Consider the following 16,285-nt stretch of genomic DNA (forward strand, 5'->3'; position numbering starts at 1 on the left):
CTCCCACCTGCTCTCAGACATAACATTGCCGTTACTGTGGAAACCAGACCCCTGGGGTGCCACATTAGCAGTTAGGGTTTTAAAATTTTGCTTAGGGCCCCACTTTGTCTAAAACCAACTTTGATTGTTATCACTATGTTAACATATAGAGATAACAGGGCATTTGAACAAGCACATGGTTTAGGAAACAGAGAGCAGTGATTAGGAGAACTGCTCTGGAAACTGCTGATTCTGCTGGATACAAGGGATTGTGATTATGCAGGACCGATAACTGCTCTGTCAGGAGCGGAGAGGGAGGGGGAGGGAGGTGAGCAGCTAACTGCTGTATAGAAATCAATAGGCTGAAGAGAGATGACTGAGATGTTAGGAGTTAACTTCTCTCCTGGAATGTTATTACTGCACACCCTCTGGTGGCCAAGGTCCATGGAAACAAGCTGTACACTTCGTAAAATAAAAGCTTTCACAGCAGGAGAATGAAAGCAAACTGGAAAAGGCAAGTCAAATGCAAAGTTGCTTATTCTCATGATGTCTAACGAACTAAAGCAATACAGTACCATGAGAAAACCTCTTTAAATACAATACAAAGTAGCTAGTGGTCAACAATATGCATCTGAACTAGTAGATCACTTTACCCATCTTCCCAGATTTATGATGTAGTGATCACAATAGATGTTTTTTATTATAGTTAGAGATTATTCTTACCAAATGAAGAGGTTAAAAATGAAGATGTTAAATGCTGTATAATGCATTATCATGATGTAAAAAAAAGCCTCAAATACCTTCTACAGTTATAATAGTTTGTCAGCCTCTCCCTTTACATCCTACAATGAATACATTACCGTCTCATAACTTTATATCATCCACTTTTTGGACATTCCAAGCTGTGATGCATTGAGCGCTGGTGGCTGCAGGACTCGCTGACTGACTGCTGCTTATTCCTCTATATAACTGGATTCATGAGTTCTGTCATGTACTCTCTATAATATGCATAGAATACTATACTCGGCTCCTGTAGCATACTTCTGTACATAGCAGCACACTGCCGAAATATCAGCTGGAGAAAATATTTCTATAAAATGAACGGAGGCGATGTACTGTATGTCAAAGACTTCAGCCATAATTGTCGCAGATAACATTTTATGTAAAATCTTACAGAATCTGCAGCAGCAGATATGTCTATTACTGAGTGTCCTTTTCTGCTGACGTCAATATTACAGATCAAGTCCTACTTTGGGGTTTAAATTAATGTGTGTTCTTTCCATACATAAATAAATGCATGATCAATAAGCAACTATCTTTTCATCATTTATGACATTCTCTTTTTACTCTATATAATCTTTAACCCATAAGGATGGGGTAGACAGCGATGTGTCGTGCGACAACTGCAACTTGTTTGTGACTTGCTGTTGTGTGACTATTTTAAAGCTCTGATTTTGCTGTAGAAAAAAAGGCATTGAAGCCTATGGCAAGTCGAATGTAACTTACGACCTGTGACAGAAAATCCCAGTCACAGTATGTCAGAGGTTGCAACGTGACAACATAGGACATCATTACATCCAATATTGCAATGTGTTACTTCGATTTCATTGTCGCGCAACATCTAGTCCTAGCCTAAATATAATGTGTGTATAAACGGAAGAATAACCCATTTATAGTGGAATATTTGCATCTTTGCTTCTTGTCCATGTTCGATAGTTTTTTCTAAAACAAGTCGGAATACCGCATATTGTATATGTAGACACCACATGAGTCTTCTGCTGGGCAATAACCTAAAACATTTTCTCCTGCACAATTTCATCATTTCAAGTGCGTTGCTAGAAATGAAAGTGCAACAGTTTTATTTGATATTTTATCCTCTGACTCTGATCTGAAACAGGGATTGCGAGAATCTGTAAAGCCTATTACAAGATGTTCCATCTCTCTATAAATGTTGAAGGAGATCAGTCTCAAGTCAGCAAAAAAATATCAGTTTTAAACAATAATAATCCTTTTGTTACAAAAAAATATCAAAAAGTATAAAAAAAATAAATAAATAAAATTGTACCTTTGCTGATGTTTTTGCCAAAATATCTTGTAATTCCATGATTTTCTGCACTAATCCGTGGAAGTCATTGCATGTCGGACACGCTGAAATAATAAAGATTGAAACTCCACTTTATTTGACCATTTTGAGAACCAGACCTCACCCTTTTAGAAAACACGAGGATATATACATACTGCGATTTAGATCAGGACACTGGGAAATAAACCCTTGAGGCATGATAACGATCTGTAGATCTTGCATGATCCCCTGCAGACAATGACACGGAGTGTAAACATTTTGGCACATATTATGCTACTTTGTACAAAGGAAGCTGTCATGTACTGTACAATAATTTTTTCCCATAAAATCAATTTTCATCTGTGTAACTGTATCCAATTAAGACAGGAGTAGCACATACCAGTAAGCAGCCTATAAGTTAAATAACATGATTGCCTTTCCCTGAAGGGTATGTATTGATCTTTCCCTTTTTAATGAATTCATGCCAAGAGAATTGATGGAAATTAATTAGTAAAACCATTCCAGATAACAATAGGAAATGTACGAATGAAGAATAGGAGGATTCATTATTTGTGTTTTCCGCATATATGTCCACAAAGGATTTTACATAGCAGCTAATTATTTTGTCCATATTAAAACAAACAATATATCATAAGAGAACAATATTAATGCATACCTCCACGTTCACAAGCAAATTATTTTAGTGCGGGACTCTACAGTATAATAGTTTTTCTAAATCACTCTATTAGGGGTTTTTGATGATAAAACGCGGACCACCCGAAATCTGTGCTGTAGGCTACACTATCTATGTACTGTTTTCAATATGGGAGTGAGCTCTGTAAAATCCTATGACGCCCTTTGATGGGTTAAAGATGGTAGCCCAGCAATAGGATCAGGATGCTGCTTAGTTTACTAGATCGGCTGCACATAAACCACGGCTGTGGTGTGAGTTATCGTCAAAATACACTGATAAAATGATTTACAAAAAACGTTATATTGCAGAGTCCGGCACTATTATCGTTTTCTTATGACAGTGTAGGTACCCTTTAAATTTGACACTTTCAGTCAAGGTGTAAAATAGGGATTTATTCAGCCATAACAGTATAAAGGAAAGTCATATAATATTATGTACTACATTTAACATTTGCTATAAAACGTCCATATAAAGGGGTTTCCAGACATTAAAAGGTATAACTAAATGACTGTAAAATAGTAAGTTACATAACTGGTCCCCTTTTCCAGTGCATAGACAGAGCTATTTGGACTAGATTAGTAAGTATAGTAAGACTAGTAAAAGTAAGTAATTTACTATTTAAAGATGCCCTCCCATGAAGTTTTATTTTGTTTACTAAATCTGTGCGTATATGTATGGTGTGTAGTATGTGTATATTAATATTCTCACCTACTGCCGCCTTCTCCAGGATCCAGCGCTGCTCCGCTTCTCTTCTCAGTTACATCACCGCTCTTCAGACTATACGGCTCACTCTGTTATATGTGAGAGCCGGAAGTCTCTTTTACAATGTAACCTATGGAGCCTTTTTCTGATGCTTCATAGACTATAGACTTACATTGTAAAAGCCACTTGCTGGTCAGGAAGAGCGCAGTGTGACCCGGAGAGTCTGCAGAGTCTGAAGAGCGATGATGTCACTGGGAAGAGAAGAGGAACAGCTCTAGATACTGGAGAAAGCAGTGGTAGGTGAGAATATTAACACACATTCTACACATCATACACATATACACACTAGAGATGAGCGGTGTTCGACTCAAACTGTTCGCCAATCTCAAATTCGAGCTGTTTTGGGCGGTGTTCTAGTCGCTCGACGAACTCGAACGATTTGCAAAAAATCCGGCTGTTCGAAGTTATGTTCGATAACTGTTCGTGCACCAAAAGCGTAACTGGATTTTTTCACAGTAATACTGTTAATCAATGTTAATAGACAGTTTCAGTGTAGAGTGGGAGGGGGGGGCAGGGGATGGATCTCTGCAGAAATAATGCTGATCTCCATTTTTTTTTTCTTTCCTGCATTTACAGTGGGGCGGTGCAGTCTGTCAGCCTATCAGCAAAGCACACACGCAGCGAAGTGCTTTTTTTTCACACAAGCAAGGGCATGTGTCATTGGCTGTGTATGTCACATGTCCTTGCCCTATAAGACCCAGCCATTTTCCTCGTCGCCACCATTTTCTCACTGCTGCAGCTGAGTGTTAGACGGCACCGCTGCTGCTGTGGGCGCTATACAGTATAACTGTAAATTTCCAGTTATATAGAGAGATAGGTTTAGGGAGTAGGGACTAACTCTAATTGCAGCCCTTTTGAGGGCTAGGTTACAGCAGTTCATAGCACTTTTTGCCAGGCAGGTCTGTGCCAGTGCTGTGCAAGTTTTTTTCACAGCATTTGGTGAAATGTAGCTCAGCCAATCCGTTTGGGCCTGTAGCAGTGTCTGTTAGTCAGTGGAGTAGCCTATCTGAAGCAAGCTACACCGCCTGTGTATCTAAAACCATTTTTTTACTGCATCTAAGCCAGCCAATCCTTTTGGGCCTGTAGCAGTGTCTGGTAGTCAGTGGAGTAGCCAATCTGAAGCAAGCTACACCACCTGTGTATCTAATAACAATTTTTTACTGCATCTAACCCAGTAAAACCTTTTGGGCATAGTAGCAGTGTCTCGTAGTCAGCGGAGTAGCCCACCTGTGAAGGAAGCTACACCGCCTGTGTATCTAATTCTAATTTTTTACTGCATCTAACTCAGGAAATCTTTTTGGGCCTAGCAGCAGTGTCTGGTAATCAGCGGAGTAGCCCACCTGTGAAGGAAGCTACACCGCCTGTGTATCTAATTCTAATTTTTTACTGCATCTAACCCAGGAAATCTTTTTGGGCCTAGTAGCATTGTCTGGTAGTCAGCGGAGTAGCCCACCTGTAAAGGAAGCTACACCGCCTGTGTATCTAATTCTAATTTTTTACTGCATCTAACCCAGGAATCTTTTTGGGCCTAGTAGCAGTGTCTCGTAGTCAGCGGAGTAGCCCACCTGTGAAGGAAGCTACACCGCCTATGTATCTAATTCTAATATTTTACTGCATCTAACCCAGGAAATACTTTTGGGCCTAGTAGCAGTGTCTCGTAGTCATTGGAGTAGCCCATCTGAAGCAAGCTACACCACCTGTGTATCTAATAACAATTTTTTACTGCATCTAACCCAGTAAATCCTTTTGAGCATAGTAGCAGTGTCTCATAGTCAGCAGAGTAGCCCACCTGTGAAGGAAGCTACACCGCCTGTGTATCTATTTCTAATTTTTTACTGCATTTAACCCAGGAAATCTTTTTGGGCCTAGTAGCATTGTCTGGTAGTGAGCGGAGTAGCCCACCTGTAAAGGAAGCTACACCGCCTGTGTATCTAATTCTAATTTTTTACTGCATCTAACCCAGGAATCTTTTTGGGCCTAGTAGCAGTGTCTCGTAGTCAGCGAAGTAGCCCACCTGTGAAGGAAGCTACACCGCCTATGTATCTAATTCTAATATTTTACTGCATCTAACCCAGGAAATACTTTTGGGCCTAGTAGCAGTGTCTCGTAGTCATTGGAGTAGCCCATCTGAAGCAAGCTACACCACCTGTGTATCTAATAACAATTTTTTACTGCATCTAACCCAGTAAATCCTTTTGGGCATAGTAGCAGTGTCTCATAGTCAGCAGAGTAGCCCACCTGTGAAGGAAGCTACACCGCCTGTGTATCTAATTCAAATTTTTTACTGCATCTAACCCAGGAAATCCTTTTGGGACTAGTAGCAGTGTCTCGTAGTCATTGGAGTAGCCCAGCTGTGAAGCAAGCTACACCGCCTGTGTATCATAGCGCCTCTTGAAAAAGAAGAGCGAAACGCGCGTCGAGGCGCGTCTCTATCTGTTGGTACTCCCTTTGATCCCTCTGGCAGTCTGCAGGCTCTCCGTTGCCCGGTGTCTATCATCTGGGTGAGTTATTTTCTTTATTTCTTTACTTCTTTGGCATTCCCTGTGCTTTTAGGCACTTCCTGGGTATATAGTAGTCAGGACTTCGATCTCTGTCATCCATACTATCTCTATATAGAGTTACTACTCTTTGAGCTTTGTGCTCATTATATGACCCCTCTTTGATTTGTTTCTTATAAGGGTCAATTACTGCTATTAAGCATGATTTGTATGTATGACCACCGGGAGTGTTCTTGGACTATATGGCCCTCCTTAGACATGTGCCCTATTAAGGGTTAACCATTATAATTATGCGTGGTTACTATGTACTGTCATTTGGAGGGTCTTTATATATGTACACTTAATGAAGCCTTTTTTACCTGGGACTGCCTTGCAGTCTTACTGCCATGGGTCACGGGGTCTGGCACTGCTTTTTTAGATCCCTTTTGCCCTATTACTTTTTCTCTGGAATACTTTCTACTACTATGTTTTTGTATTATTAATAAATATATTTTTTGTTTTTTGCTACTATACTCGTGTGTCCTCTGGTTTTTTCATATCGTTTGAGAGTAGGCAATTTGAACCTGGTGCCGGACAACCTGTCCTAGCACCTTGTTCTATACCATAGTATTTATTTGGCCAGTTTTGTTTTCACCGCCTGTGTATCTAATATAATTGTTTTACTGCATCTAACCCAGCCAATCCTTTTGGGCTAGTACCACAGTTTGGCCACTCAGCTCTGCTCGGTTTCCATCCATCGTTTTTTGTGCAAACAACTACAGAGTTGCCAATTAGTTAACCACCAAAATGAGTGGCAAAAGGCCTGCTGCTGGTGGAAAGGGGAATAGGCGTGTTGGAAAGGGAAAAAAAGGTTGTGTCCGTGGGGTAGGTGGTAAAGCAACAGTAACATCTGCAGAAGAAAGACCATCTTCCAGCCAAACTAAGATGTCTACTTCTTTTCGTGGACAATGTGATATGATCCCTTTCTTACGGACACACCCATCGCTACAAATTCCTGATGAGGCACAAAAACAGCAGGTGCTTCAACGAATATCAAGTGCTCCTTCAAGTGGGCTCTCCTCCACCTCAACTTCAACATCACAAATACTCCAGTCCTCAGAGGTGTCACCCCAATCGCACTTGCTTCCTCACAGCTCCCAAGTCTCCAGCTGCCCGTCTGAGTATGGGGTAACACAGATGGTTGAGTCTGCAAAGCTGTTTACTCATACTATAGCCTGGGAATCAGAGGTCTGCTCCAGAGCTTCTGTGAATCCAGACGAGGAAATGATCTGCACTGGTGCCCAGAATGTTTATGAGTCGGATCCAGGCCCAGAAGAAGAAAGTTCTGAGCATAATGTAGACCCTCGTTCCCAAACTATAACTCCTGTTGGTGGAGACAATGAGGAAGACGATGATGAGACTCAAATACCTGATTGGAGCGACAACTTGACTTTTCGGTCAGGGCAGGAAGAGGTTGGCTCTGAGGACGACGGGTGTGAGAAAACACAGGGTGATGAAGACAAGGTTGGAGATCCCACTTACTGTCAAACCACAGTCAGCCAGTCGATGAAGTCAGCAGAGGAGGTGGAGGAGGATGCTAGTGACGACGAGGTTAGGTTGCGCCTTCCTGGACAGAGACGGAGTACTGGAAGCAGGTCGACAACTGCATCCTCAACCACAACTCTGCCTCTGAACACAAGTCGTGGTGGCTCTTCAGGTCGCATGGGCTCTAAGCCTTGCATAGCCTGGGCATTTTTTGAGATCACAAAGGATGACCCAACTCATGTTATCTGTAACATTTGTCACCAAAAGCTAAGTAGAGGCCAAAAAATCCATAGTTTGAGTACTTCATGCATGAACCGTCACAAGGATATGAAGCATAAGTTGCAGTGGGAAGCTCATTGTGCTACAATGCGGCCTAGCGGGCTGGGCCAACCACCGTCTGCCCCATCTTGTGCATCCGCGGCCTCTTCATCCTCTGTGACTGGGGGGACAGCAGTCACACATGTTTTTGGACGCAGACCTGCCACCTCTTTACCCGCAACAGCCAGTGTGATTGACAGGTTATCAGTTCATTTGGAAGTGGAAACACCTGCTAGTGTTGAGCGCTCTCCGACATCAAGAGCACCACCTTTGGATCAAGGCAACATAACATGTCCACCTGCATCTTTCTCACAGACCGGCCGTTTGCCGGGGACACCCTACTCAACCCCGTCTAAGCACAACAGCCAGCCCTCGGTCCCTCAGATGTGGACAAGTAAAAGACCATTTCCTCCTAGCCATGACAAAGCTAAGAGGTTGAATTTCACCATCTGCAAGCTGTTGGCTACAGAAATGCTGCCTTTCCGCCTGGTGGACATAGAGGATTTTCGAGACCTTATGTCCGTCGCAGTGCCCCAGTACCAGATGCCCAGTCGCCACTACTTCTCAAAGAAAGCTGTGCCTGCTCTACACCAGCATGTCGCACACAACAACACTGCTTCCTTGAGAAACTCTGTGTGTGACAGGGTGCATTTCACCACAGACACTTGGACAAGTAGGCATGGACAGGGGCGTTACATGTCACTGACTGGGCACTGGGTAACTATGGTGACAGCAGGACAAGGGGCTGCTGTCCAAGTCTTGCCGTCCCCACGAGTTGTGCGTCAATCCTCTTTATCTAGAAGTTCCTCCACTTCTTCTGCCTCCTCAACCTCCTCTCTGTCCTCCACCTGCACCCAAAGCCTGTCTGGTAATGCCACCCGCGTTCTAACTGCGCAGAAGGAATCCTGCACACCTCCTTACTATGCTGGCACCAGGGTTCAACGGCATCAGGCGGTGTTTACTTTGAAATGTCTGGGAAATGTGAGTCACACAGCTGAAGAGTTGTGGTCAGCTCTGGAAACAGAGTTTCATGAATGGTTGTCTCCACTGAACCTGCAGCCAAGAAAGGCCGTGTGCGACAATGCTGCAAACCTGGGTGTGGCCCTTGGCCGGGGCAATGTCACACACGTGCCTTGTATGGCTCACACGTTGAACCTGGTTGTCCAGCAATTTTTAGCCCACTATCCCGGACTAGATGGCCTTCTACAGAGGGCACGGTCGCTGTGTGCTCACTTCCGCCGTTCGCATCCCGCAGCTCAACGAATTACATCTCTACAGAAGTCGTTGGGCCTGCCAGTTCACCGGCTGAAATGCGATGTGCCGACACGATGGAATTCAACTCTGAACATGTTGCAGCGACTGTGGCAGCACCGACGAGCCCTGGTGCAATACGTTATGACGTATAGCCTGGGCCAACGAGATCCGGAGGTGGGGCAAATCACGCTGCAGGAGTGGTCTCAGATCAGAGACCTATGCACCCTTCTGCACAGTTTTGAAATTGCGACGAAGATGTTTAGTGCTGACGATGCCATTATCAGCATGACTATTCCGGTCATTTACATTCTGGAGCACACTTTAAACAGTATTCGGAGTCAGGTGGTGAGACAAGAGGAGGGGGAGGAAGTACAGGAGGAGTCGTATGCGTAAGGGATAACATCTCCAAGGTCCAGACGGTCGGCAGCACCAAGGCAGCAGGCATGGGAGGGTGGGGGAGAGGGATTAACCAGGGCGCATGGTAGCAGCCAAACTGTTGAGGAAGGTTCAGGAGCCGAGGAAGAAATGGAGGACAAACTGGCGATGGGCATGGAAGACTCATCAGATGAGGGAGACCTTGATCACATTTCTGTTGTGCGAGGTTGGGGGGAGAGGGCAGAGGAAGGAAGCATGCTTCTTACCTCGCCACCAACACAACAAGGACTTGGTCCTCCTGGATGCGCAAGACACATGAATGCCTTCCTGCAACATGACCCTCGGATTGTCAGAATTCGAAGTAATCCCGACTACTGGGTTGCCACACTCTTAGATCCCCGGTACAAAAGTAAATTTGCCGCAATAATTCCTGCCATAGAAAGGGATTCACGCATGCAGGAGTATCAGCAGAGGCTGTTACAGAATCTTACATCTGCTTTTCCACAAAACACCAGTGGTGCACGTAGTGAATCTCACAGTTCTAACTTGCCAACCATGGGACTGTCGAGTCTTCATCACTCAAACCGTAACAGTAACACCATATCTGCTGGTAACAGCAATTTTGTGGAATCATTTCACCAATTTTTTAGACCATCCTTTGCAAGGCCGCAGGAGGCAAGAAGTCTGACACATAGTCAACGCCTAGAGAGGATGGTACAGGAGTATCTCCAAGTGAACATCGAAGCCATGACTGTGTCACTGGACCCTTGCTCATTTTGGGCTTCCAATCTGGAAAAATGTCCGGAGCTCGCCACTCACGCCTTGGAGATCTTGTCGTGCCCCGCAGCCAGCGTTCTCTCTGAACGTGTGTTCAGCGCTGCTGGTGGTGTGCTGACAGATAAGCGCCCGCGGCTGTCCACTGAGAATGTAGACAGACTCAAGTTCATAAAGATGAACAAATCATGGATCCGCAAGGACTTTTCTACCTCTGTGTCATCCTGGGGAGACTAAAAGCTTGAGGATTTTGGAAAATCATCTCACCAACCATTTTAAGCAACTCTGGGGCAATTGATGCCACTTAAGTGGTGTCTGTGCCACAATTTTTTGAAAAAATGGAGATTCTTTTTGGAGTCCCCTTGCTGTGTTTTACATGACGTTGGCATCGTCAATTCCAGGTGGGTCGGGTCGCTCCCCCCTCCTTTTTAACCGTAAGAAACTACATACACTATGGCTTGGGGTAACACAGATGGTTGAGTCTGCATAGCTGTTTACTCATACTATCAGAGGTCTGCTCCAAAGCTTCAGTGTCTGCTAGTCAGTGTAGTAGCCCAGCTGTGAAGCAAACTACACCGCCTGTGTATCTAATAACAATTTTTTACTGCACCTAACCCAGGAAATCCTTTTGGGCTAGTAGCAGTGTCTCGTAGTCAGCGGAGTAGCCCATCTGAAGCAAGCTACACAGCCTTTGTATCTAATAACAATTTTTAACTGCATCTAGCCCAGGCAATACTTTGGGCCTAGTAGCAGTGTCTGCTAGTCAGCGGAGTAACCCAGCTGTTAAGCAAGCTACACCACCTGTGCTTTGGACACTTAATTTTTTCAAAGGAAACGCTTCGGGCCCCCGGGACACTCAGTCAAGAGCATCGGGGAGGCGCCCCAAGGCAAAGGGGCTGGGACTGGTGATAGCACGCCTTGCGGCGGACCGCCAAGCTCGATCCTTATAAAAGCTTTTTAACTGCAGCATCTTTAGTAGACGCTACTGGAGCTGGAATTACCGCGGCTGCTGGCACCAGACTTGCCCTCCAATAGATCCTTGTAAAAGGATTTAAAGTGTACTCATTGAAATTACAGAGCCAATTTAAATTACAGAGCTTAGACCTGCCTCCATCGCGGGGGGTCTCGACCCACCAGCGGACAGGCACCAGTATTGGGAGAGGGGGGCTGGCCGTCAGGGTCCACCACGGCTCTGGCACAAACCCGGCGACACGGAGGTCGCACGGGCAGGAACAGCCTGGCCGTGTCGGCTTCGCACTCCAGTGTAGTCCCTCTGCCTGCTCGCACCCGTAACCTCAAAGGGATGCGCAAGCGGCTTTTCATCCCAGGGCTGTTCTCTGCCCAGCAGGAACGTGGGGGAGCTCAGGTCGGCCTTCCACCGTACTCCCTTACCTCCCTCGCCCTCTTTCCTTCTTCCATTCTCCATCTAACCCCTCGGCTCTGTGGTGTCCACTCTCCCTCCAGCTCTCTCCTTCTCACAGGTGGACTACCGCGTGTATTCACACTATGGCGAATCTTTTGGGCCCAGGCATAAGAAGTCGTTGAGGTAATGGATAATATGTGCCCCCTTAGAAACGTCCATGACGACCCATTCGAGGAAGCAACTAAACGCCTCAAATAGTGAGCAGGATATGGAGCACCCCATGGGCAAAGAGCGATCTATATAGTATGCTCCTTCCCAGAAGCAGTCCAATAGGCGGACACTATTCGCAGGCACAGGTAGTAAGTAACCGGAACGCCCCCTCAATGTCTGTTTTGGCCATTAGGGTGCCCCTTCCCAACTTCTTGACCCGCCTGATTGCCTTGTCAAAGGAGGGACAGTATATACTACTGTACTTGGTTCCGCATCGATGTTGTCGTTTACAGACCTGCCACCTGAAAATATCACAAATGGTGGATTAGTCCGCATGTATTGGGTTCCGTTTTTGGCACGACTCCCAACGGGGATACCACTACGTCTTGTAAGGAAAGTGTTCTGAATGGAACCGCCATTCTACCTAAAGATATTTATTTTTTTAATTTTCTTGTCATGACGTCTGGGTGTTGGTAGGCTGATTTTAGATTTTTACTCCAGCCTTTCTTGATTTTAGAAGGGCATGACATGCCTATATCTGTGTCTCCTCCTCCTTTTACTCCTCCACCTCTTTTCTTTTCGCATGACTATATGTACTTGTCACTTTTCCATGTGTTAGTTGTGTCTTCTGAGCAGTTTGTCAGCTTTTGGACACCTTTGAAGCTGTTTTCTATGTGTTTCTATGTGTTTTTGTTTGCCTGCCATTGGTTTTAACAATTTTCGACGGTGTTCTATGAACCGTTCGGCGAACATGCCGGTGTTCGATGAACCAAACCGAACCCGAACACTACGGGGGTGGCTCAACACTAATACACACATTTAGTAAAATAAAAATTTCATGGGAGGGATTCTTTAATCTAGGGAAATTACATGGTAGTGATTTTTTTTCCAAGGAACAAAGAAGCATTGTGAAATCCAACATGCCCATTCTTCCTGTCCCCTGACAACTGCCACCAGGGTAGAGTTGGGAGAATCGAAATTTTAGATTAGCCAGATCCCAAAAAAATGGCCAATGTGTTGGCACCTTAAGTATCTCCATCCATTTTTATTTCCATTGGTACCCTACATTGCCTATATATTGCCACCTTAATAGCACACGTCTCTCTCACTACAGTAACTATGCTGAAGACATCCAATCTTATTTAAAGTAAAAATATTGAAGACTTTCAAAATAAAAAATTTTACAAATACTGGAATGACAAAAACTTCATACTCAGAAGTTTATATAAAAGTGAATTTGGCCAACTTTAAAAATCCATAGATGGATAGTTATCAGCAATCAGTTACAAAAAGGTCATTTATGGGTGATAAATGAAAAAAAAAACGTGTACAGAGATACTAGCAGTATTTCAGATAAAAGAATAATAAGTTCAGTGATATGCCAGCTATGTCTGACAAGCGAAGCAGGTTGACTTGATAGAGATAGGACTGACATTAATGGATAGTGTGGAAGATCTTATTTCTTCCCTCTAAAACACACCAGGTAGATGAATCACTTATTTCTGTTTGCGTTTCCCTGGAGTAATGAAAGAGGAAACAAAGAGGGCACATACTGAATAATGGAGGAAGACATTTATGGCAACATTTTCTTGGTCTGAAAGAACTACAATAATACCACTGAATGCATTAACCACAGTTTCAAATAATAGGCGAACATTTTTTGATTTTTTATAATCACTCACTAGTTACACAGTAAATCTTTAACTAGATCACAAAATGTACAGTCAGCTGTCAATGAAACCCCTTTACCTCCAACTTTTTAATGTAAATATTTAGCTCCAGTTTGAAACTCATTGCTCATTAGAAGTTGTCCCTTTCCAAATGTTTCAGGAAACTTTCAACCATATAGTCAGTTGCTTTTAAAAATCCAAACTGAGCTTTACTTATCTTCCCCAGGTCTAGTACTACGTCGCCACTGCTGCCTCGCTTTCTGTTTGGCTGCAGCGGTGACATTAAATTGACAGCACTGCCACCAATTACTGAGCCCAGCGACTGGCACCGTTTACATACATAGGGGCCGCTTAGCTCAGTGATTGCCTCCAGAGCTGTAACGTAACGTCGCTACTGCAGCCAAACAACCCTTTTAACAAATCTTTTAATAAGGAAAAGACTAAAAAAAAAAATGATGTAGGATCAGTTTCCAATTGTCAAGCCAAAACATACGGAAAACCACATACCTTAAAATAACCATGTGCATTGTTTCTTTGACCAACCCATAAAGTTGTCCCTGATGGAATATCCATGTAAGGCTTTTCCACAATTCTTTCATAAATCCTGTTAACCAAAATACACATTTTATAATGTGGACCCATTGCAATTAATAGTTCACAGAAACCATTACATGTATAGTTAGAGATTAATTATTGTCATCAGTGATACTGTAGGTATGGCTACATTAGGTATGTATGCTGGTATAGTTGGTCATAGCCATGACACTGTCTTCATCTAGGTTCTGACTATATATGTTTTCTGAGTATATATGTGGATTTTTGGTCGATCACATACTTGCGTTTCAAATACAGGACTTCATATCAATTTCTTCAGATGTTATAAATGGCTGCTCCCTTGCGTGTAGTAATACAAATGAGAATCTGCTGTATAGTTCCTTACTTGTTACAATCCACATGTAAAACCAGGTGAGAAGCGCTGATTGCCAAGGAAAATCTATGCCATTTGTCATCTGACAAAATATACGGAAATACTTCTGTCTGCGATCGATGACTCCCTGAGCGGAAATGTAATCTGACTTCATTTCGATGCCCACTACTTTCAAGCTCAAGATACCTGTGTGATGAGGAACAACGCAAAAAAATAGAACAGGAAGATAATCAAACAAAATAAATGAAATCAGGACTTATGGTTATTACTAGTTATTCCAAGATAAATGTGTATATATACAGTGGTATGTAAATTTTGCGCACCCCTGATCAAAATTACTGTTATTATGAACAATTAAACAAGTTGAAGATGAAATGATCTCTAAAAGGGCTAAAGTTAAAGATGACACATTTCCTTTGCATTTGAGGCAAAAAATATGTATATTGACATATATATGTAATTTTTTACATTTGAAAAATTGCAAAACGGAAAATGGGCCAATGCAAAAATTTGGGCACCCTTGGAGATTTGTGTGCTTAGATAACTTTGACCAAGGTTTCAGACCTTAATTAGCTTGTTAGGGTTATGGCTTAGGAAAAGCCAGGTGATGCAAATTTCACAGCTTTATAAAAACGCAGCCTCCTCTAACCTTGTGCCAAAAAACAGCAGCCATGGGTTCTTCTAAGTAGCTGCCTAGCACACTGATAATGACTCGCACAGGCGCACAGAACAGGAGAAGGCTGTAAGAAGATAGCAAAGCGTTTCCAAATTGCCCTTTCCTCAGTTTGAAATATAATGAAGAAATGGCAGTTAACAGGAACAGTGGAGGTCAAGATAAGATCTGGAGGACCAAGCAAAATTTCAGTGAGAGCTGCTCATGAGATTGCTAGAGGCAAATCAGAACCTCCGCTTGACTGCAAAAGACCTTCAGAAAGATTTATCAGACTCTGGAGTTGTGGTACATTGTTCTACTGTTCAGAAATACTTGTACAAACATGGTCTTCCTGTAAGAGTGATCAGAAGAAAACCTCTCCTGCTTCCTCATCATAAAATTCAATCTGAGAAGTATGATCTCTTTGGCCACAATGTTCAAAGTTATGCGTGGAGGAAAAAGGCCATAGAATTTCAGGAAAAGAACATCTTGCCAACCATTAAACATGGGGTTGGATCAATCATGCTTTTGGGTTGTGTTGCAGCCAATGGCACGGGGAACTTTTCACGAGTTGAGGGAAGAATGGATTTAATGAAATTTCAACAAATTCTTGATGCAAACATAACACCATCTGTAAAAAAAGATGAAGTTGATGGTTTTACAATGGTCCTCACAGTCCCCTGATCTGAACATCATTGAAAATTTGTGGCTAGACCTCAAAATAGCATGCAAGACGACCCAGGAATCTCACAGAACTGGAAGAATTTTCCAAGCAAAAATGGATGAAAATCCCTCAAACAAGAACTGAAAGACTCTTGGCTGTCTACAAAAAGCGTTTACAAGCTGTGATACTTTCAAAAGGAGATGCTAATAGGTACTAACCATGCAGGGTGCCCAAACTTTTGCATCGGCCTATTTTCCTTTTTGTAATTTTTCAAATGTAAACGATATATATATATATATATATATATATATATATATATATATATATATATATATATATATATACAGTACAGACCAAAAGTTTGGACACACCTTCTCATTTAAAGATTTTTCTGTATTTTCATGACTATGAAAATTGTACATTCACACTGAAGGCATCAAAACTATGAATTAACACATGGGGAATTATATACTTAACAAAAAAGTGTGAAACAACTGAAAATATGTCTACTATTCTAGGTTCTTCAAAGTAGCCACCTTTTGCTTTGATGACTGCTTT

General features: G+C 42.9%; 1 protein-coding gene across 1 annotated transcript in view; it reads right to left on the reverse strand.

Annotated features, from left to right (window-relative positions):
* The window catches only part of NELL2 (neural EGFL like 2), a 467,229-nt gene that overhangs the window by 279,908 nt on the left and 171,036 nt on the right, over positions 1 to 16,285 (reverse strand). The window contains exons 4-7 of the mRNA XM_073652036.1: positions 14,424 to 14,597; positions 13,991 to 14,087; positions 2,218 to 2,290; positions 2,045 to 2,127 (exon numbers count right to left, since the gene is read on the reverse strand). Of these exons, the coding sequence (XP_073508137.1) occupies positions 2,045 to 2,127; positions 2,218 to 2,290; positions 13,991 to 14,087; positions 14,424 to 14,597 (427 nt within the window). The remainder of the gene's footprint in view (positions 1 to 2,044; positions 2,128 to 2,217; positions 2,291 to 13,990; positions 14,088 to 14,423; positions 14,598 to 16,285) is intronic.

Source organism: Phyllobates terribilis, unplaced genomic scaffold, assembly GCF_046119375.1.
Source record: "Phyllobates terribilis strain yellow unplaced genomic scaffold, ASM4611937v1 Scaffold_11__3_contigs__length_659146591, whole genome shotgun sequence".
Classification (NCBI taxonomy): domain Eukaryota; kingdom Metazoa; phylum Chordata; class Amphibia; order Anura; family Dendrobatidae; genus Phyllobates; species Phyllobates terribilis.